Source organism: Anopheles maculipalpis, chromosome 2RL (genome assembly GCF_943734695.1).
Source record: "Anopheles maculipalpis chromosome 2RL, idAnoMacuDA_375_x, whole genome shotgun sequence".
Classification (NCBI taxonomy): Eukaryota; Metazoa; Arthropoda; class Insecta; order Diptera; family Culicidae; genus Anopheles; species Anopheles maculipalpis.
In genome coordinates this window covers 35,510,586-35,531,910 of record NC_064871.1, presented here as the reverse complement: position 1 = coordinate 35,531,910, position 21,325 = coordinate 35,510,586, and the positions used below count along the sequence as shown (strand labels likewise).

General features: G+C 42.1%; 1 protein-coding gene across 5 annotated transcripts in view; it reads right to left on the bottom strand.

Moving 5' to 3' along the window:
- Positions 1-309: 309 nt before the first annotated feature.
- The window catches only part of LOC126556768 (uncharacterized), a 29,197-nt gene continuing 8,181 nt past the window's right edge, over positions 310-21,325 (bottom strand). Inside the window, exons 5-21 of one of the 5 annotated variants that reach the window (XM_050212249.1) lie at positions 19,428-20,823; positions 16,167-16,344; positions 15,854-16,092; positions 15,615-15,778; positions 15,393-15,529; positions 15,000-15,017; positions 14,283-14,420; positions 10,801-10,899; positions 5,098-5,247; positions 4,943-5,019; positions 3,499-3,640; positions 3,169-3,338; positions 2,855-2,949; positions 2,675-2,763; positions 2,408-2,595; positions 2,201-2,335; positions 310-445 (exon numbers count right to left, since the gene is read on the bottom strand). In XM_050212249.1, coding sequence (XP_050068206.1) covers positions 313-445; positions 2,201-2,335; positions 2,408-2,595; positions 2,675-2,763; positions 2,855-2,949; positions 3,169-3,338; positions 3,499-3,640; positions 4,943-5,019; positions 5,098-5,247; positions 10,801-10,899; positions 14,283-14,420; positions 15,000-15,017; positions 15,393-15,529; positions 15,615-15,778; positions 15,854-16,092; positions 16,167-16,344; positions 19,428-20,823 — 3,548 coding nt within the window. In that variant the 3' untranslated portion in view covers positions 310-312. The remainder of the gene's footprint in view (positions 446-2,200; positions 2,336-2,407; positions 2,596-2,674; positions 2,764-2,854; positions 2,950-3,168; positions 3,339-3,498; positions 3,641-4,942; positions 5,020-5,097; positions 5,248-10,800; positions 10,900-14,282; positions 14,421-14,999; positions 15,018-15,392; positions 15,530-15,614; positions 15,779-15,853; positions 16,093-16,166; positions 16,345-19,427; positions 20,824-21,325) is intronic. The other 4 variants (XM_050212250.1, XM_050212252.1, XM_050212251.1 and 1 more) reach the window with 4 other exon arrangements.

The following is a 21,325-nucleotide window of genomic DNA, read 5'->3' as shown; positions in this document are numbered from 1 at the left end:
CCCGACTTGTGTCATTAAACTTATGCGCTAAAAGAGTAGATGCCATTATTTCATTGCTTGATTTGATCATTTGTGATGTTTTTTTGCTTCTTTGTTGTCAGTTTGTCACACCTGTCCCTCCCCCCCCCCCCCCCCCCCCCGCCTCCCCTTTGCCAGAATGATCGTCGTCCCTCATGATTCTCGTGATGATCACCGCCATCATCAGTGCGATCATGAGCGGCCAATTTACGGCAGCACGTAGCCCGGTATCGCAGCGGTCTGTACGCTTCACGGCGAACACGGGTACGACTTGCCGTAAAGGAGGCCGGCGCATTACGGACTACAGCCCTCAAAAAGAGCCCTAAACTCGCCGCTCTTCGGCCGGGGTAAGCTCATCTTCAAGCTTTGGTTGAGCTCGTTCAAGCTAGATTGCGAAGTGCCTTTCTTCATGCTACCATTACCGTCACTGGAAATAGATTTGGAGTGAGAAATCGGTTATGAGTATTAGTAATTATATGGGTGAGATTTTAAGAACTATATATAATATGGTGATGAGTTGATCTAACACCTCTCAGAGGGCAAGTTCGAATTTGATCCCTAGACAAAGCTGAAGTGTCAATCATTTAGAATTCGGTCAGAGCTTAATTGGGCCTTTATGAGCTTTAATAAAAAGCAAAACACACGTTTCCAAACACTGATCTTCATAAACTGTCGAGTTCATAGATTGATTTATTATAAAAACCCGCGTTTTAGGCCCACAGCTGCAGATGGCTTGCCATACCATGCGTTTGCGTCATCCATAAGAACGCAACACGCGTACCCGCGTTAGAACCTGGTCATACAATTTTTGGTTTGCGTGGTTTGGCGATGTAATTATGCTTCACAGTTCTGTTTGGTGGCTTTCAGGCACGAAAAGAGCGGAAGTCTGCACTCAATCCGATTTTGTTCAGCCATTCTAGCCACGCTTTGATGTTTACGAAACCGTTTCAAAGCATATTAAAGAGTAGAAGACGCGTTTTTAAGCAATTTTTCTATTTTTCTCCCTGACCAAGTTTAATTCTCTATGTGGGCGTGGGCAATAAATTGTCTACCTTGCAGCTCCATCGTTAATAATAACTGAAACAATCACGATCATAGCAAAACCACTCCATAAGAGAGAAGAGGGCTCCAATATCTACTCATAGGTGTCGAAAAAATCCATATACCACCAAGCACCATACAGCTCTACTATACATAAGGTAGAGTGACCAAATTCTAAATGAACAGTACTTTTGAGCAGTACTAAATGAACAGTACAGTAAATGAACAGTTTGCAAGCTACAGTTATCTCAAGGGAACAAGGTACTGGGGTTTGCTCAATCAACAACCAGAGAGCTAGCTCCCAGCCAAAAGTACGATAGGCTGAGAAAATTTCTCAATTCAAACAACCTGTCACGAAGCTGGGTATTTATAGAATATTCTATTCTTCTTGGCTCAACGGACCTCCTAAAGCTAGCGCTGGCCATCAAATGGCTTACTAGACTCTCTGATACCACGTAGTTGGATAGTCTGTCCACTGACGATTGAAGATCGGCAAGCATTGCTGCCCCGAAATCACAAAGAACCACCCCTAGCGCAGCAGATTCAATGTGATAGAGTCCTTCAACTTCTACTCCGCTTAGAGCCTCCTTAGGCCTCCGAGGAGCTAAATCCGCCACTTGCTTTCAGCCTCCGTTAGACTGATCATGTCTATGGAATGGCACCAAACATATCCAGTTTTTTTACGCAGTTCACATGGACAGACTGGGCATGGCAAGCTCAAATTTACACGAAGCGATGGCTTAGGCTTCCGAGGAGCTTAATCCGCCGCTGGCTTTCAGGCTCCGTTAGGATGGCCATGTTTTGAGGATTGCATCAGACGACCCAGTCCTTAAAGTTTTTTAGGCAGTTCAAATAGATAGAACAGGCGATTTAGGCCATATTCACATGAAGAGATTGGCTTTGATGTGTCCGCCAGACAGGCTGTAAAATAGAATTATAGGATGGAGGCTGGAATATTGGACGACGAAGCTGGATCGTAAGCGATACAGAAAAATCCTAGAGCAAGTCGAGTAAGTAAGGAAATATTATCACTCACAGACTAAGAGTGATGTCAGAGTAACATCATCGGTAACATATACAGAACATGAGCTCAACTTTGTGCCTTAAATTTAAAGAGTAGCATAAGCGACGAAATACCAACCTTAAATTATCTACATTATCAGCTTCAGCAGCTAAAGCGTTCACTACTGCACTAATTTGATTGGTTTCCGTGTTGCCCGATTCCGACTCCTCCTTCTGTGCCATAATGTTGGGATTTTTACCAATCTTGTTTAACCTGGAAACGAGTGGATGGCGGAGTGATTAGCGGTGGTGTGCAATCGGATAGCGAGACTTGCAGTAGACTTACCGTTCCGCGGCTACCGTTTCCATCGTTTTGCGCATCAGTGGGTATTGGTCCAGTACCGCATTGAAGTGATCAACGCTGAGAGAAAATAAATTGCAATAGGTTTCGGCACGAACGCTGGCGACTCTTCTGGCATTTGTTAGCAGACAGATTTCTCCGAAGTATGATCCATCCGACAGTGATGTAGCGACCTGAGGTGCAAAGGAAAGCGAGGACGTGTAAAAAGTTTCTTCGACGGCCATTCAATCAAACGTAGCCCTTCCAACCTACCTCTCCATTAGCCATGACGATATCTACAATGCCTTCTTGAATAAAATACATTTTTGATCCTATAGTTCCCTCCTTAATTATAATATCACCTGCAATAAAAAAAAATGGACCAACAAAAACAGCAATGAAAGGGGAGTATAAAGAAACCTCAGTCATGCAGGACAAACGCCGATCGCTTACCAGGTTGAAAAACTTCGTATCTAAGTTTAGTCACTACATCTGATACAAAATTAGAATCAGCGTTCGCGAAAAAAGGCACTGAAGCAACTAAGGACCTGTAGGAAATATGTCGTACGATCAAGTCACACCAAACCACACCCGACGCGCACCCACACACACACACACACATGTATACGCATACACATACGAGCAAACATACAAAGAGAAAAAAAAGGATGCGTATTAGAGTTTTGTAAAACAAAAAACCCGTCCCCGTCCGCTTAACGCGAACCGGGTGTTCCCGCAGCGCCATTTGTGCGGTTCGTCCCACTTACCTACAGTTGTAGTTTATCACATCTTCCCGCAGTTTTTCGCTCAGCTCGCCGAGAATGCATTCTTCGTCGAAAAATTTACCTTGGTACCGATGCTCGAAATATTCAGTGATTCTTTGTCGCATATCGCGCGGTAACTTCCGGTACGCCATGTACTCTTCCACTTGTTTTACCTACGGCATCATCGGCAGGTTCGATTCCGTTCCCAATATCGGGTTATGGAGATCGGACAGAGACGGTGGATGATTTGTTAGTAAGTGTATAATGGGCTGGTAAGGAAGGGCTGGGGAAGAGAGAAAACGGGACGTTGTGGTCCGTCCCTGGCGTACGTACCTTTTCGCGATATTGACGTCTACTAGAGTCCAGACTCTGGATGAGATTGGTAGCATGTCCAAGGAATAAGGCGTAGCAGGTGGCACCAGATATCATCGAAAGCATCGTAAGCCACATATCTGTCAGTGATTGAGGGGGAAATCTGCGATTGGAGGGATGAGATGGAATGGAAGTTAGAAATTCGATCGATTCACTTATCACAACAGGCACTTATTGTTTGAGGCAGAGGTGTCAAACGGACGACTTTCTTTTCAGTAGCATTAGTAGCTTTCTCATCATAGTTTCTATTGCTGTACATACGAACAAAGCTCTAGTTCAATTTTACTTTTATTATTTTAGAGAATCTTTGAGCCTTTTTTGCAATAATCGTCTGTCTTCAAACGAATACTTGAAATTGATATTGCGAGCCTACGGCGGAACCAGGGGAATCGGAATTCCTTTTCGGAGCAAGACGTGTAAAAACACGATTATCTCAAATCTTGTTGACAAACGGCAGATAATCTATAGCATTATGTACATTCGCAGAAGGCCTGACGTCTCTGCATTATTTTATTGGATTATTCCCGTCACTAGGTATTCAGTTCTACGTATAAAGAGACAGTTCAGATGGTATTCGACACTAGTGTTGGATAAATGTTAATTTTTCGAGCTGTTCCGGAGTAATTCCAGAGTAATTACTCGGGAACAACTTTGGAATAATGACTCCGGATTAATCCGAAGTTTACTCCGGAGTAATGCGTAGTTTGCTAGGGAGTAATTCGGAGTAAAATCTGGAATTAATCCGGAGTAATTACTCCGACGATAACTCCGTAGTATTTCGGAGTAATTACTCCGGAGTAGTCCGGAGTAATCTCTGATATTACCTACGAATTCAACTCCGGAGTGCAATACGGATATTAATTGCAGGTTACTCCGGATTAGTATGATACCATGAAATGTCTATACTAAGAGGTATCCATACTATGAGACTATGAGTAAGCTTCGCACTTCCGAAGTAATTGCTCCGGATTAGTCCTGATGTAACTCTGGATTACTCCCAAACAAACTCCGGAAGAACTTCGGAATTACCCCGGAAAAATTACTCCACAGTTACTCCGGAGTAAACTCGCGTTTTTACTCGGAATATACATCGGTTTTTATACGCGGGAGTCGGAGTGGATTTATTAATCCACTCCGGAACTCCGACCACTATTCGGCAGCCATATTTTAATTATCGAATCAAGAGAAATTTAATTGGAAAGATCGGGATTCAAATCCCAACCGGACCCTTCCCCTACAGTGAGGACTCTAACTACGTGGTATCAGCAATAGTAAGTTAACCGATTGCCGGCGTGTCATTAAGCCAAGAAGAGGAAAAAGAGATCTAGCGCTAGGATATGTTCTCGCTGCTGAATGCTCAAGTTTGACCTCTCTGCTTTAAACGATGCTCAACTTGAACACTTACCTTCCATATCCTATGCAAAGCATGTGCGACATCGCTTTAAACAGTGCCCATGAGTATTGCTCTAACCAGTAAGATTCCTGTGCAAAAAGTAAAAAAAAAAAAAAACCCAAATTAAATGAATCCTTCGAAACACAATCTAATCCAGTTCCAGTTACCTGTAGTTCATTGATTGCCACCCAAGAGTTGGATGGAAAGCCTTGCAGCATCGGCACGAGAAACTGTAAGCAACCGCTCCAGTGACCGATCAGTAACATCATACAAATTAGGTTAAAAATTCGCATAAACACTGACGCCATGTTGAGAAACTGCGGACGGGCAGAATAAGGATGGGGGAAGGAGTAGAAGAAGAAGAAGAAGAAGAGGAAGAGAAAAGGGATAAAAACGGTAAAGATCGGTAGTTTGCCAAAGGACACAAAACGAGCACGTAAGTACAGCAGACTTTAACACTGCGCCTAACAAGACAAGACTAGTTGATGCAGTTGATCAGTGACGTTGTTGTTGCTGATGGTTTGGCTGGTTTGATTGAGCATTTTGGTAAGGATGTTGATGAGCATTACTCGCTCCACTCAGTTCAGTAGATTGGTTAGTCTTAAGACCATGCCCTGTCACGAAGGGACATTCTGAGTGGTTGAGATTTTTTTACGCCTGAATACAACTTAATTTTGAAACAAAATTTTTGAAAATCCGATGCTGTAGGAACGGGTTAATTGAACTAAAAACAAACAAAAACAAAATTAAGGCTGTAAAATAAATAAAAAATCTAGCAGCAGGTTTATTTAGCACACAAAAACTTAACGTTAGTAAGTAACTATGCAAGATTCGCTCATCGTTGGATAAAACCAAAAGGAAAATCAACACAAGCAGAACACATAAAAAATCGGCAAATAGTGAAACACACTGTAAGCTAAAACTAACACACGTTGTGACAACTGAAAGACTACTAAAATAATGAGAACTCCAAAATCATAAATGCCCAAATGTTTGAGAAGAAAATCTTCTACCGGACGGGTAACTTTTCTTCCTGTTATCCTTTATGTTGCTCTTGCTGCTGTGGTAGTTCGCTTCGCCAGAATTGGCTCGGATTTCAGCACACATACACAAACGTACAGTGGATTGGTTTCCGATATCAACAACGCCGGTCAATCGCATCAGCTGAACATAACAAAATATCGTTTTTTTTTTGTGAGATGCTACTACGCAAAGCGACACTTGCTTTACACAGGCGGAGCAACAAAACTGTTGCCAGACTGCGCTGTAAAGTATGATCATAAAGGAGTCAAACAAACGAGAAAAACGAACAAACCATAAAACACAAACGAAAAACCACATGCACAGTAAAAACTGAACGGAATCGAACTGAATCAAACGGAACACAGCACAGCACACACACACACACACACACACACACACACACACACGCAGACACGGCTGCACTGTAACAGATTTCCATCATCGTGATCATACACCCTCTAGCAGATTCATTTACATTCGAGATGGAATGTATAGAGGGGTGATTGATGGCGTTACACACAGCTACCATTCATTCGAGCGCCAACAAAATTGAGGTAAAAGCTGTATCATAGTACAAAGAGTTCATTCCAGTTGGATCTTGTCGTAATCGAGGGGGGGGGGGGGGGGGAAAGAAACTTAAAACATAATTATGTACACAGAGAATAAAGCAATAAAAATGCTAAACGAAGCGAAAAGTAGTTTACACTGTACATCCCTTTCTGTATCCGGACGTGTCCATATGAAACCGTTTAACCGTAAACCATTTAAAACCCACTTTATACATCACGAAAACATCTTTCGCGCAATTCGCACTACGCGATCCTCGTTTCAACTGTCATTTCAAACAGATCAGCGCGGCTGCATCTTGTTCGAATGTACTTTTGTTTTTTTTTTAATATTTAAATTTTATATTAATTGAAACGAAATGGATTAAATTCTTGGTTTCATATTGACACATCGGATACATACGCATATTATACAATTTGTACAACCTGCCAAAGCACACATGCCGGTTTCTGCATTGTTCCGCTTTGCAATAATAGCTACGAGAATGCGCGCAGCTAGCCGACTGACTGCTGCTGCTCTTATTAGATATAAAGTATATTTGTCAGCCAGTAAAAATTCGTCGCATCACAAGACATGAGTATCCTAAACGTCGAATCGAAGAAGAATGATCGAATGATAAACTATTTACAAGCGAATGCGAGAGAAAGCCCCAGTACGAATCCTAAATGTCCACTCTGTGTGTGTTTTATTTTCGGTCGATTAGTAGCAGCGGATCGGTCATTAAGATATGCCTTTACAGTAATTATTTCATTAAGAAGGAAAGGCAAAAACCCTTTTCCACGAGGCGGATTGATAGATAATATGTTTCGTTTTTCCCTCGGAAAAACCCGGAACCAGAACGACGGAAAACACCGATGGTGAAAAACAATCAACAACAGTGGATTATGGATGGTGTTAGTAGATGGATACACATACAAACAACGCACACGCACACAACATCTCTACGCTCTAAAAGGTTTTTGGGGATAGTTAGTCGCCCCTATCGCCTTCGGTTCCTTTCGATTTGTTTCGATTCTGGGAGAGTAACTTTCTTCTTACGTGAAAGTATGTAAAGAGAAAGAGTTAGCTTTTTTTTCTTACTGCTTGCTGTTGCTGCTGCTGCTGCTGCTAGAAGGCATTACACATTTTGCTATCTGTAGGTAGCTTCTTTTTTTTTCTTATGCGGAGCGCATAAAGTTTAGCTTGGCAACAAAATGCTACGCGGCATAAGAATATGCAATATATGGAAAGGTGGCAATATATAAAAGGGATGTTTCGTGGTTCAAATGTTGTAGGGGAAGAAAAGTAAAGGAGCAAGAGTAGTTACGAGCTTTGACTGGATATGGTAACAGTAACACCGGAAATATACACGGGAGGTACATAGTATTAGAGGGAGGTTTTTTTTGTTGCGAAAGTGTAGCTGAAGCAGAAGCGATAGTTAGAAGTAGTAGTAGTAGTAGTAGTATCGATTATTACAATATATCGCCGTAAGTTGATTACGCGATGGATGATGATTAATGAAGCCACTTAAATGTGTTGAATCATGGATGGTGAAGAAAGAGTATGGTTAATGGAGACGCCTGGTTGTGGATGGAGACGCCCGGTGGATGGTGGAGCAGGAGAGCAAATCTCGCCACAGCCAACCCCATCCTAGCGCGATCAACGAATTGCCGGGATCGGGGGGGGGGGGGGGGGGGGGTTTGGCGAAAGTACACGAAGGAGTTTTAGGTGCTTTGTGTGCTGGGGATTGGTTGCTATTGTTTGATTGCTTTGTTTTAAGAGGTAAGAAACGCAAGTTGGTTGGGAGATTTTGGGAGAAACATTGGAGCATTTTTTTTTTCGGCCTTTGGTTGCTGTCGTCGATGAAGATGAGCTTCTTCGCCAAACGGGAGACATTTTCCATAACGGGTACAAACCCCGATAGAGCGGCCTAGGGTGGCAACGGAGGGTTGGGTGGGTTTATTGTGGTGATGGAGCTATTGTTTCGATTTTTGTGATTAATTAGTTCGATGGACTTTAGGCGTAGAAGCGCAACGGATGAACGGGGGTATCTCATTCGTTTACCATTTTACAGCGAGATAGCGAGTTTGGGAACTGCTGGGAGTTAAAAGGGGAGCAATATTAGGGCAAAGTCGATTAGGAAGAATGAGCCGTCTTAAATAAATTGTTTTGCGAACAATGCAATGTTGTTACGATGGGAAAGTTTATAATTTTATCAAACGTTACATTGTTTGTCATTTTTATTTTCGCAGCTCAACTCAATCAACCCCAGAAAAGAGAGAAAAGATATGAAATTTAATGACCAAAGTTGTAAAAATAGGAATATGAAACAGTTAGGAGGCCACAGCAGCACACACACACACTAACAACTGAGAGAAATAAGTAAGTAAACATAATGCTTTAAGTCACTATGTGTGAGGCTGGAGGTTTAGAGATTCTAAGAGCAATTAAAATTTATTTTAAATTTTAGAAAATTACATCTTGGATTTGAAACCAAAATTGGTACCTAAATTTATGTTTTTTTTTAATTTTAATTCAATTTGAAATTAAATTCGAATCGATTATGATAAAAATCTGGTTAATTAAAATTTGTTTGAGTAAAAACTATTACATCTTAATCGATTTGAACATTCTGTCCTTAGAGTGACGAACAAAGTAAAAAGACCATCTGAGTTTGTACAAAAAATTCTACATAAAAGTATAAGATCTTTGAATCCGGATGATATTATTGCATTAATTATTAAAATAATCATGTTTAAATATAAAAACAAAAAGCTAATTTATTATTGTTTATTGCATCTTCTCTTAACACCTTTAAGCTTTGACGCAAGGTAACTCCGTTATTATTCAAGTAGTTATTTTAATGTTTTACCTAATTGTTCGAAGCTTTTTTTATAATTACTTATGACAGTAAAATGCCGTATTGTCAATTGTTCGAAGCTATTTTGGATACTTTTCGTATAATCTCGAATGATCAAAGAAATGCGATATGAAGCGATTCCCGATAAAAGTATTGGAATAGATCGGAATATCAGAAGCAAAAGTTGAAACGATTATGCAGATAGTCTTATACCTTTGTTCGTCACTGTTTAATACCCTAACATATTAACGATTGTAACGCTACATCATCTAACGAATGACATTTGGCTAGTTTAAATCATATCAAACTCTGTCTATCTGTTTGTTTTTATAAGAAAAATCCCAACTTTTACAGCGATTTTATAAACAAGAATGAATAGAATGAACTAGTTTGTGTCCATTTCCATAAAACAATCCTCGTAGTGGTCAGTAGTAGACAACGTACTACACACGTTATTAGTCGTCGACGTTTGGTTCGAACAGATATTAGTTGTTGACATCATAACGTAAGAAAGTAAGGATAAACAGTTGAAGAAGAACAGTTGGAAGTAACGAGTTTCATACAAGAAAAACTATAAAAAAAAAAACATTCCGTAACACTACTGCTAATAGGTAAAATTGCATGCTAGAAATATAGTCTGTAACGTAAACATCTACACCATTTGGCATCAAGAACGTAACCGAATGTATAATCATACGTGGGCCAATTATTGTCAAGTGTAGTAGTAACATTCATAACACGATCGTTAAAGGAAAATCTCAAGAGCAAAGATGAGCGTATTATGGGCAGAGTTTAGCAATTTCGTTCCAATATTGCTCTTTAAAGAATTTTAACTATCAAAACAAGGGTTAGCTATATTTCTGTTAAACATTTAACAAAACAATTACAATCGTATAATAGGCAGTATGTGTGGCCCACTTGAGAGAGACAGAGAGAGAGTCGGATTGAGGTGTTTCCGGCAGTTAAGAATGTGTAAACTCTGAAACAATGATTCACAAAAAACAAATTGCCAGTGCTACGGTGCTTGCAGGTAGTTTTGTTATTTGTTTGGTTTATTTTAGTTTAGTTTTTTGCTATTCATTTGCTCTAAGTTAGCTCTATATGTATATATAAACAAGCCGGAAATGCGATGCAAGATGCATATATGTATATATATATTTTTTTGATTTTTGTATATTAAACACTGCTTTTGCTTTTGGTCAAATTATTGCAATAAATGTAAATTGCCGTACTAGCAAAAAACGGGTAAAGTAAAAACTGTTTGACTAAGCGTATATAAAAGCGTAATAAGCGGAGAAATTGAACAGATTCTGCTGAGATAAACGATTATTTACCGAATGGTTTCTAAGTTTGTTTTTTTTTTTTTTTTTTTTTTTGGTAATGTAAATAACAAACGGTTAAAAATAATGAAGTAAAAGCGCTTTCTCTTTCTCTTAATTACCTTCAAAATAAGGCTGCTCTTAGAAAAACCTTTAGCTTGTTCTTTTTGAAAGGATCTCCCTCTTCGATTAGAATGCTTTTTTTGTAGGTTTTGAAGTATCTAAAGTTGTATATAAAATAATCGATTAAAAAATGACGGTTTTATTTGATTAATGCGTACAGGTACATGGTTATAAAAAGGGGAACATTGTGATAAGAGGTTCAAGTAGTATTAGTAGTAGTAGTAGTGGTAGTGGTGGTGGTGAGAATCGATGAAGATGATCATCATTGTATGGGTTATTTTCTGATGGTGGGCCAGCAGTGAGGTGGGCCTTGTTGTGGGTGGAAATGTTCAGGTAACACTCAGTGTGATGTGGGTTAGCATTCAATTCAAAATGGTGTCTAGGCGGAAGTTTATGGGATGATGACATCTAATAGGGGAATAGTACAATGGTTAAATGGAAAACGTAAATAAAAATAGGGACCAAACAGGGGGGGGGGGGGGGGGGGTAATGCACAAATGGGAGGGTTTATCTAAAAATGTGTGTTTGTGAAAATAAAAACCAAAACTAAAGGGACATTAGTTAAGAGCGTTCCACCAAAACATCGGTGAAACACGAACAAACGAACGGAACGGGCTAAACGTATAGTTGCGTGTGATTGGTTGTGTTAAAGATTAAAAGCACATTCGACGCACATCAGAAACTCAGACCGGATTTGTGCAGTTTGCAAGGTATGCGGATGGTTTTGAAAACAAACATTTTATTCGATTGGCAAAACAAAAACAATTACAACCACACAAACGAACGCACGCGAGCTTTGTATGAACTGAACTTTCAACGCATTACACAGACAGTTAACACTAGAAGGCGTTCCTAAGAAGCATTAGTAACGGTGGTCACGATGAACGATGTAGTAGTGTAGGTTTGTTTTAATGTGGTATACGTCATTTATAGCTTCGGTTACTTATCATTGTATCGTTCGACTATGAACATAAACACCAATAGACAAACGCTTTTTCCATATTGCGTTCGTACACACTAGACAGACACACACACACACATACGCTTTCTAATTAAAATTTCCTTTTACCATCAATCTGGACAACCCATAGCGAAATTCATCGATACAAAGAAAGTAAGTTGGCAGGGGCAAAAAAACAAACAAACAAAACACCCAATTTGCAGTGTGCAAACGCGCGTGTATGTGTCTTACATGGGTGCTGCAGCAAACGAGGCTATTAGTACGTTCAATGTGTTCAAGCTTTACGCTACCATTACACGTATCTTCGCTTGTAAAGTGTCTCCTCCTATGACAAGGATCCCAATAGGCGAAAAGTGTAGCAGCTTAAAAGCTCAGTTTTTGAAACATAAACGGCGGCTGACGTCGGGAACGGATTCTAATGTATTGCATATTAATTCACACTCGTTAACGATACGATTTGTAGGGTGCAGAGGACATCTATTTATATACTTCAGTGTATGGCTGTTTTATGGTTTGATTTTTTAAAGCTCTTGTGGATTTATCTGCTTTACCTGATTTTTTTTTTAAATGACATTTCTTGTTTGTTTTAACAATACAACTAACAACACACATACAAATACACAACAGTAACAGAATAATCGCTAATTGGTCAATTTTATGGACGTTTAGATGGGCACCGGTTTCGATGTAAAAATCAGCAATGTGACAGTTCAGCGTGGCTGTCATAATTTCGATTAGTAAATGTATGCGCGAGACAAAATGGGTCCCATCTTTAGCCACATATGTCGATCTCGTCATCAAAACCCGGGTCCCCTCTGTTGCGTTTCTAAACTGCATTTGCTAAACAACACACACACACACACACAAAACACGAAACATACAGACACAATGGTTCTAAAGATTCACGATACGGGAACGGAATAAAACGCAAGAAGGTAGGAAACCGAAAACACGATACTATTCCAGCCAGTAGAGCAGCATTCGAGCAGCGGAATAATGCTAACGACCAATTATTGTACTTCCCTTCCCTAAAAGGTACGACCTTAAAGAAATGGAACGAAAACCACCGAACGGGTGATGGTCCCTTCCTACTGGTGACGTCTGCTACTTTGATGTCAAACAAAAGCTTTTGTTACTGGGATTCAACGCACGGGGAGGATAAAGCACGATCATCCTCACAGCAACACATGACCGACTTTCGAAACAAATCCTTTCCCCGTAGGTTATGTTCCAATTTTTGTTTTTCTTTTAATTATCCTTATGTAATTTCGACGCCTTTGATTCAAATCGATTACAGCAAAAGTAATTTTATAAAACGAATTTTTTTGTTACAAGTGCTACTAAACATTTTGTTTTTCGATCTGCTAACTCTACCCTGTGCTGAAAAACTTGACCAGTAGACAAAATTTGCACTGCATCAGTAGTATTGGTGCGGAAATTTTTGGCATAGTTTCATGTGTATGCTTGTGTATGTATGAGTTTTATTTTTGAATTATTTGTGTAAGCGATATAATCATAGTTTGTGCGTGGTGTACAGATTAATATAAGTGTATTGAAGTAATGTGAAAATAATTGAAAGGTAAACAGAAAACAGCTTTTGCAATAGAAAAATTTGAAATAAAAAGCTTTGAATTCTTTTGCTGAACACAAGAGTACTTTTGACATAAATCATTAAAAGAATATAAAAAAAAAACATTTATTAAGTAAAACGTTTCAGTAGAAAAAAAATTGAAAAAATAAATATTGAGTAATTAATCCAATACAAGAAAAACAACTAGTGTAAACAGTTTGAATAATGTTTGATGCAGTGATTAGCGTGAATTGCGAAATTTTACTGCACAGCTGAGCCCGAAACAAACACTGTGTACTGTTGGAAAAAAAACACACATTCAGTTTGAAGCGGCGAATAACGGCGCATGGCAGATACAAAAAATATATATGTTTATGTATATGGTATATGGTATGTATATGAAACAAATCACATAAACGTTACATCGCACTTGATATGTTTGATTGCACATTGTATGTCGCATTGAAGCCGGAAGCAGTTAAATAATGCCACGAACAAAACGGTACGATTGGCGCCGAACAATGACAGAAAGAGAGGGACAAAGAACAGAACAAGAGAATGTGGGAAAAACGGAAAAATTCGTTCCAAAATGGATCGAAAAACTAAACACAAAAATGTAAAAACGCATAAGTAATGTCTCCCAAAAATAGCACAGAAACAAACAAGTTGAATAGCTTTATTGTTGGTTTTTTTTTTGGCGAATATACGAGAACGTTTGAAACAAAAAAATGTGTTTACAAAAAAAAAACATGGCGATACTGTTTTGAGCTTTGAGTGTGTTGATTGTGTGTGTGGTTCAATATCATTTTAGACAAAAGGGTATCAGACAAAACAATACAGGTGGATCGTAACGTAAGGTAAAAGTAAATTATGTAAGGAGTAACGCTGAGTAGTAGTAGTAGTAGTAGTTGCGAGCAGAACCGACCCGACAACTGCTGACCGGTACTTACATAGACTTCCTCCCACTGGGAAACGTAGCGCACGAGCCGAGAAAGCCGGAGCAGCCGCACCAGCGACAACAGTTTGGCCAATCTAAGTATGCGCAAGGCTCGGCCAGCGTGTAGCAGTTGAAACGAATCGGAAAAATCCTGCGGAAAGGTGAAAACACGCACCCCAAATCGGTTTGGGTTTGGGGAACGTTGGGGAGAAAAATTTGAGTTTGAGTTACATTGCGTATTAAGCGTACGGATAAGAGCTTGGAAAAATCAGCCAACCAAAAATCAAAAATAAAATTTAAAAAAAAAAAACAATGGATAAACCAGCTGCTTCTGCATCAATTGGTAGAAAGGGAGGGGGGGACGCATGATAATGCCCAGCTACTACAGCAACAGGATGGTGCCTCTAGTTATTAGGGAAATATTAACCCAAAACGAATAAGAACAACACACTTAACGAACATTGTCGCGAACCACAAATACTGGAGCAACTCTACATCAGACACATATACACAGACGCCTAGGAGACTTAAAACACGTGACGCAAAACGCTAGAGAGCAACAAGGGAAGCCGCTGACGGGTTGGCGTTCCTACTAAAAAAAAAAATAATCACACGCGGCACTCTTCAACCGAGTGAGTAGAGTAGATAGTGAGCAAGAGCTAGAAATAATGCAATTCAGCTGGCGTAAAAGAATTTAAAAAAAAAACTCTGTTATCCATGCCTTCCTTACCTGACTGTACTTTTGCATCTGGAATAAAGAAACGGAAAAAAACAAAATAGGAAAAATTAATTTGGACAATTTGGCGCGGTATAGGAAGGGCATGCATGGAAATGCTTAGCAATTGTTATACGCTATTACAGAAGCGGCACAGTAAGTAAATGGAATCTTATCCTAAAGAAAAAAACAACAAAGGATTCAAATAAAGGTTTAGACGAAGAAGTAGTAGAAGAAGAAGAAGTAACTAACTTTAAAAAAAATAATTTGAAAAAAAGGTTTAAGATGTAACGTCCTTTTGTAAGTAGTTAAGTACTAGTCGGCACATAAAGACACTACAAAATGCTACACTATAATAAACCACTAGCTGCTCGGAATCACTCGATTTCATCTGACGGGTCTGCTTACCTGATTAAAAATTAAAAAAATATAATCGAGCGGTATGGACGATATCAGGTCCAGGAAAAACCACGTCTTAAGATAGTGCTTTGCAATAAGCTTCGGGTCGAGTATCACCTGCTCCGCATTGTCCTGCTGCATAATACCTGTTGGGAGGAACAATAAAGATAAAGATTCGCCGAAAGTTAGACCACCATCGACCGACAGGCGGAAAAGCCGATCCGTCCTTACCAGTTCTAAAATTGACCACTATATCGACAAGGAAGATTGTATCACTCAGGCAATTGAATGCGATCCATCTGGTGCTCAGGTCATCGTTGAAGAATGATATCGCTACGGGTAGGATGATCAAGTTTGCTACTAGCAAAAGCAACATGCACAAATCCCAGTAAAATCTGTGGAAGACACGCCGCCGGACAGTGATCAGCCTGATCATAGCGCACTTGGCTGGGCAGGGGCAAAGCACTAACCTGAATGAACTGCACGGATGTATGACCCAGTGGCCGGCCGTTTTCTGGCGAATTCGTTCCTTTACTAGTGCCTTTTTGCTGCCAAACAGTTTCATGGCAAGCCGATTGTCGGTCGGTTGGAACCATGCTTGCAGCTGATTCTTTAAGAAGTTCGATGACGGTTTCTCTATGGAAGGAGGAATATTGGGAAGCGGTTCCTCCTTCGGTGTGCCATAGAGGGACACGTCATCAAAATGTACCTATAATGCCACAAAATGGGAAGAAACAAGTCGTTAGCGTGCAACTGCATTTGAGTTGGCACCAATACACATACCTTCGATTTAGCCATGTCGTTCATGTAGTCGGTAATTAGCAGCGCCTCATCATCCAGTGCAGTCACCAGCGAGTCCGTGCAGGTGTTGTCGATCGACACCCGCAGATCGGTATCGTTTTGGTTCGAGAGATTCGAGTGGAACCTTATGGAGTCGGAGCTGGCCGCACTGAACAATCTGCTGGTACCGGCCGGTGATGATGGGACCGTAATAGTCGCGGCGGGAGGATAACGCCGCAGCGACACAACATACCGCCGTTCCATCGCGTTGGGAGCAAGTCCAGCGGGACAAGGAGAAGCCCAAATTGGGAATGGAATATATAATACAATTTAATTAAACAATTCCGCAACGGTAGTTGCTGGGTCGGGGTTGGGAATGGTTGTTTGGTAGAATTAGACAACAAATATTAATTGACATGTGCGAATCGATCACACATGTGTCAAACTCTTGACGATCGCACCGATTGTGACGACGAGCGAGCGTTGCGTTCGAAGTTGTCCAACAACTAACTAACAGGCGGCATGCGTCCAGACGCATACAATATAAAGCTCCTGGTGCGGTCACTAATTGAACTTGATGGAACTGACCGTTCCGACGATCGCAGTAGAGCTCTCTCCCCGACGCACAACTAACTGTTGCAGCAAATTCCACACCGAGTACTGTTGTCGCACGCTTGAAGCAATCAGTACTGCTGTACGACACTTGTCTGCTCAGGCCACCGACCAATTGGTAAGGCACGTCACCGATAAGATCACCGTTCCACACTCGAGATGCATCCGATCTATAACTCACTCACTTGAACGTACGGCACACGTTCATCCATCCAGGCAGTAATTAGCGTACCCTGTGATACTATTTCTTAATTTCCATTTTGCCACTAAACAGCCTAAGATTTATCGCTCCACCGTCTATCGACCGTGTATCGCCATCTGCTGACGAGCAATTTGAACCATTAACGGCCCAGGTCAGCCCCGGTACCGTGCACAACCCGATGGAATCTGCACTCGGTACGAATCACTTAAGTCATTAGTGTCGCCACGCAGATCGTTCGTGGGCTGTGGAACGGGTCGAAACAGTGGAATCATTTTGCTGGTTATGTCATCAATTAAAAAGACCTCATGCTCTGGCGCTGCTCTACAGACGTTAAGTGACTGTTTGCGAATTGCTCTACGAACGACTCTCGGTATGCAAGAGAAATGCTGAGAAAAGTTTAAGAACACCCGTCGAGGCTATTTGACATTGAAACCAAGGCCAGACCACACTGTGAAACTGTGGGCACTGTATATGCATCCTGCTATACTGTTCGCAGCAACACACAAACTTTGACGTGTCCAAACGGTCCTTGCCAAGTTATCCAACACTCTAATCATTCAAAGGCAACTAAAATCCGACCAACCAGTCCAGCTAGTCAGCGAGCTTGTGTACGTGTGTGTGTGTGTGAAACTGGTAGATCAACTTGTTGAGATGCTTAACAAACACACACACACTTAGCAAATAGCATGCAACGATGGCCAGAACCAGCCTGTCACGAAACACAGCACTCACTCACGCAACACAATGCAAGGCTGTCACCAAATAAGGGTAACATGCCACCACCATTTTATCTGCTGTGCTTGGCCAGCTGGGCACACATTTGTGCTTTGCGAGCGAAAAGCGAATTAGGTAAAAAGTTGGCAAACGAATTTATTCGCAACGCCAGCCACATCTACCTGCTGTTTACTTCCTGTGCAAATAGTAAATGTATTTTGTGTTGCAACGGGTGTGGGATTAGTAGGGACACCATTTTGTTCCCCTACCAGGAGAGGAACGGCGACGCACGGAATCACGCTACCGGCGGTGGTGCTGTTGCATGCAGGAATGACACTTCAAAACCACGGTTTTGTGCACGTGCAGTCCACAATGATATCTGTTCCTGTCAGGATTTTTGCTTCCCATGTTTTTACGCTTCACTCTCCACAAGGGCATTATGCTGAAGGTGTGGCAGAACGGGATCATTAATTTCGTTAAAAGCATGACTAGCATGAATCTGTTTTAATGGACACTTTTTTACCCCGGGCATGCTAGGCGCGCTCGCTAGAGTCGTACGGTTCCTGCGGTGTGAACGGGTGGAGAAAGTTCAAAGAGTTCCTTTTAAGTCTAATTATGAGTGAGCAAGAGGAAGAGGATCTCCTACCGGGGGTACAAAACTTATGAGTCTAAGACCGGTTTCAAGTAGTACCAATTGATCCGCACGAAAACCCTGGTAAGCTTTGATCCAACCCTAACGATCGATCTTCCGCGCGTACTCACGATCTCCGGCCCAGGCACCAAGAAATAAACATGGCGTACATCAGTTTCAAATGGTACGAGCATGAGTTGTATACCACAACCGATCAAACGGTTTATTTTTCACGCCCCTTCGCACGCTGAAACACGACGTATCTTTCAATACACAAGCACGCTTTCTCTACAACCGGGAGTCTTCCCGAGCCGGAAATATCACTCAACCCTCCCGATTCGATAAGGTACGAAAGATCGATGGACCGTAGTACTGCCATTTTTTTTTTTCGTGTACACGTTGGTAGAATCATGCAAAATTACCACACAAAAAAAGGAAACATGCATCGTACAAAAATAGCACCGCTATGGACGCAGAGGGCTGTGAGAGGCATAGGATCGCAAATATTTTGTTTTTTTTTTTTACACGAAATCGATTTCTCCACAACATTCCGATTGATTAAATTACCCTTCCACAGCAAGAGGATCGTTCGGGCTTTAATATCTTCTTCGGACAAGTGGCCGGCGCGTCTTGTGCGCCGGGAGGAAGAGAAACACTCCGATAATAGTACGCTAGTTTATGGCGCTTCCAAATTGGTACACGGATCGATATTGTAAACATTTGTGGCACGGTACGGCTCACCCACCATCAACCCCGGCCAGAGCAAATCAACGAAATCTGTGCCCTGTAACCTAAAAACAGATCACCATAATTCATTGGGAACGGATGGTTGATCGGTGCAAGGCGTACGTGTCGATCCTTGTCATGGGCAAATCGGGGTCTGCTCTCGGATGAGGGCATCAGCTATTCTCGGCACAGATTCTACGCACAGGTCAGGGCGGTTCGATCATTCGAGGCAGTACGGATTTTTGGTATTTGCTTTAATGCTAAATTATGGGTATTAGTTGTAATTATGATATCATCTTGTGACAAGTTGCGGAGGTCTTTGTTGCGGAATTTCCCGAGGGAACATCCTAATCCTAGTGAAAGTAGGCGCCATATTTACCTGCCATTGAGCTTGTAGCTACGCTTCTTCTTTGCACGATTTAAGCTATTAGTGTTGGGCGAATTGCTGTGATACTGAGGCAAAATGTGATTGGAAAACAGGTTGTAGACACTGTTGCTGTAGCAGTTGGTGCTGCTCTTGTTGATATTGTTCTCGGCCGGTGCGCTCAGCTGCCGGTTGTACTCGACATTCTTCGAGTTCAGATCGTTCACTTGCTTGTTCAGCTCGATGATGTTGCGCAGCTGGCTAATATCACCCGCGTGATAGCTGTAGCTGTTCCCACTGTTGGACGCGTTGATGGCACCGTTGCTATTATTGCTTTTGTTGCTACTATTGTTTATCGTTTTACTACCGTTACCGTTACTGCTACCACTGGCACCACCACCACCACCACCACCACCGTTACCACTGAACCCACCGCCACCGCTACCACTGGCGACACCACCGATACTGGCACTTTTCCGTTCGTAGTTCACACTAAACACGTTGTAGTTGGTGCCGTGCTGTTGCTGCTGATGTTTGCCGTTGCTGCTGCCACCCGCAACGCTACCGCCCCGCTCGAGCTCACCGGGCGTCGCACTGTTGCTGTGGCTGTTGATCCGCGACCGGTTGTACAGGACGGTGCCACTGCCGTTCGGCGAATCCGTGTGGCTGGTGGAGTAGCTCAGACGCGGCTGAACCGGATGATGGGACAGCAGGTTGCTGCAGGCATGTTGCATCGACCCACCGGACGCTGTTTGGGCACCGCTCGACGATACGCTGTGGTGTCCGTACGGTGGCAGGGTCGACCCGTTACCGTCCACACTGATCGAACCACCGCCCTGCAGCGAATGGAACGAACCCTGGCAAGAGCTGATCAGTGTGCTACCCTTTCCACCGCCACCGCCGCCACCGCTGCCACTGCTGCCGGACGATTTGGTCGGTGCCGATGATGCTATGATGTTGGCTGCCCGGCCCGACGAGCCCGAACCGCCATGCGCAGGTGAATTTTTAAGGCTGTTGTTCGAGTTGTCGTGCGACGGATCGTGACACACGTGATGGAAGTGTGGCGCGTCTCCGGCGGTGCCCCCCGCGCCCAGGTGCAACGTTGGCGGGTTGCTAAGATTGTTACTGACGGCACATTTTTTGCACGGATAGGTGCCTCCGGTTGTAGCGCCGTTGCCACCGCCCTGCCCTGGCTGCTGTGAGCTTGGGCCGGCCCCGTTGCTGGCCCCACCGGTCGCTAAACCCTTGTACGAGCCGCTGCAGTTGTTGGCGGACACCGACTTGCCATTGCTCTTGACGAAGTTAAAGTTCAGATTACTTTCCTCCACCGAGAGCGATGTTTTGTTGAGATCGTTGTACTTCGGGCCCGACTTTTGATCGCTCGATTCCGCCTTCGGGGTGGTGGATTTGTCTGCAAATTGTATGGGAAACCGACAAACCGCACAGTTAGAGCTCTTCTGAGGTCCGGCAAAACGCAAAAATGGCAAACACACGAAACGACAATAACAAAAATGGTACAAAATATGTTTGAATGTCATTAATCAGCACCAACGCGCGTAGGTATTCGCTCAATAGCTCATCGCCTCACTGTATTATCAGTCTAAAGTGATCTTATTCTTTTTCTGACACTTCTTACATTACCTCCAAATTTAGCTCCAATTTTTGCCCGATTTATTCACTGCACCAACGAACCTTTGGCCTTGCTAACACATTATCTACAATCTCAATAGCGCGACGGCGACAGAGAGAGGGAGCATTCGCTTTTCTTGCCTTGATTCAAGATTTTTATGGCCGTACACTGAGTACCATGATTGATGTTAATGTTCTGCTGCGATATCAGCTGACACCGGATTTTGGTAAAGATTAATTAGAATTAAACTATAAAATAGAAAACCTAGCTCTTAAGCGCTCAT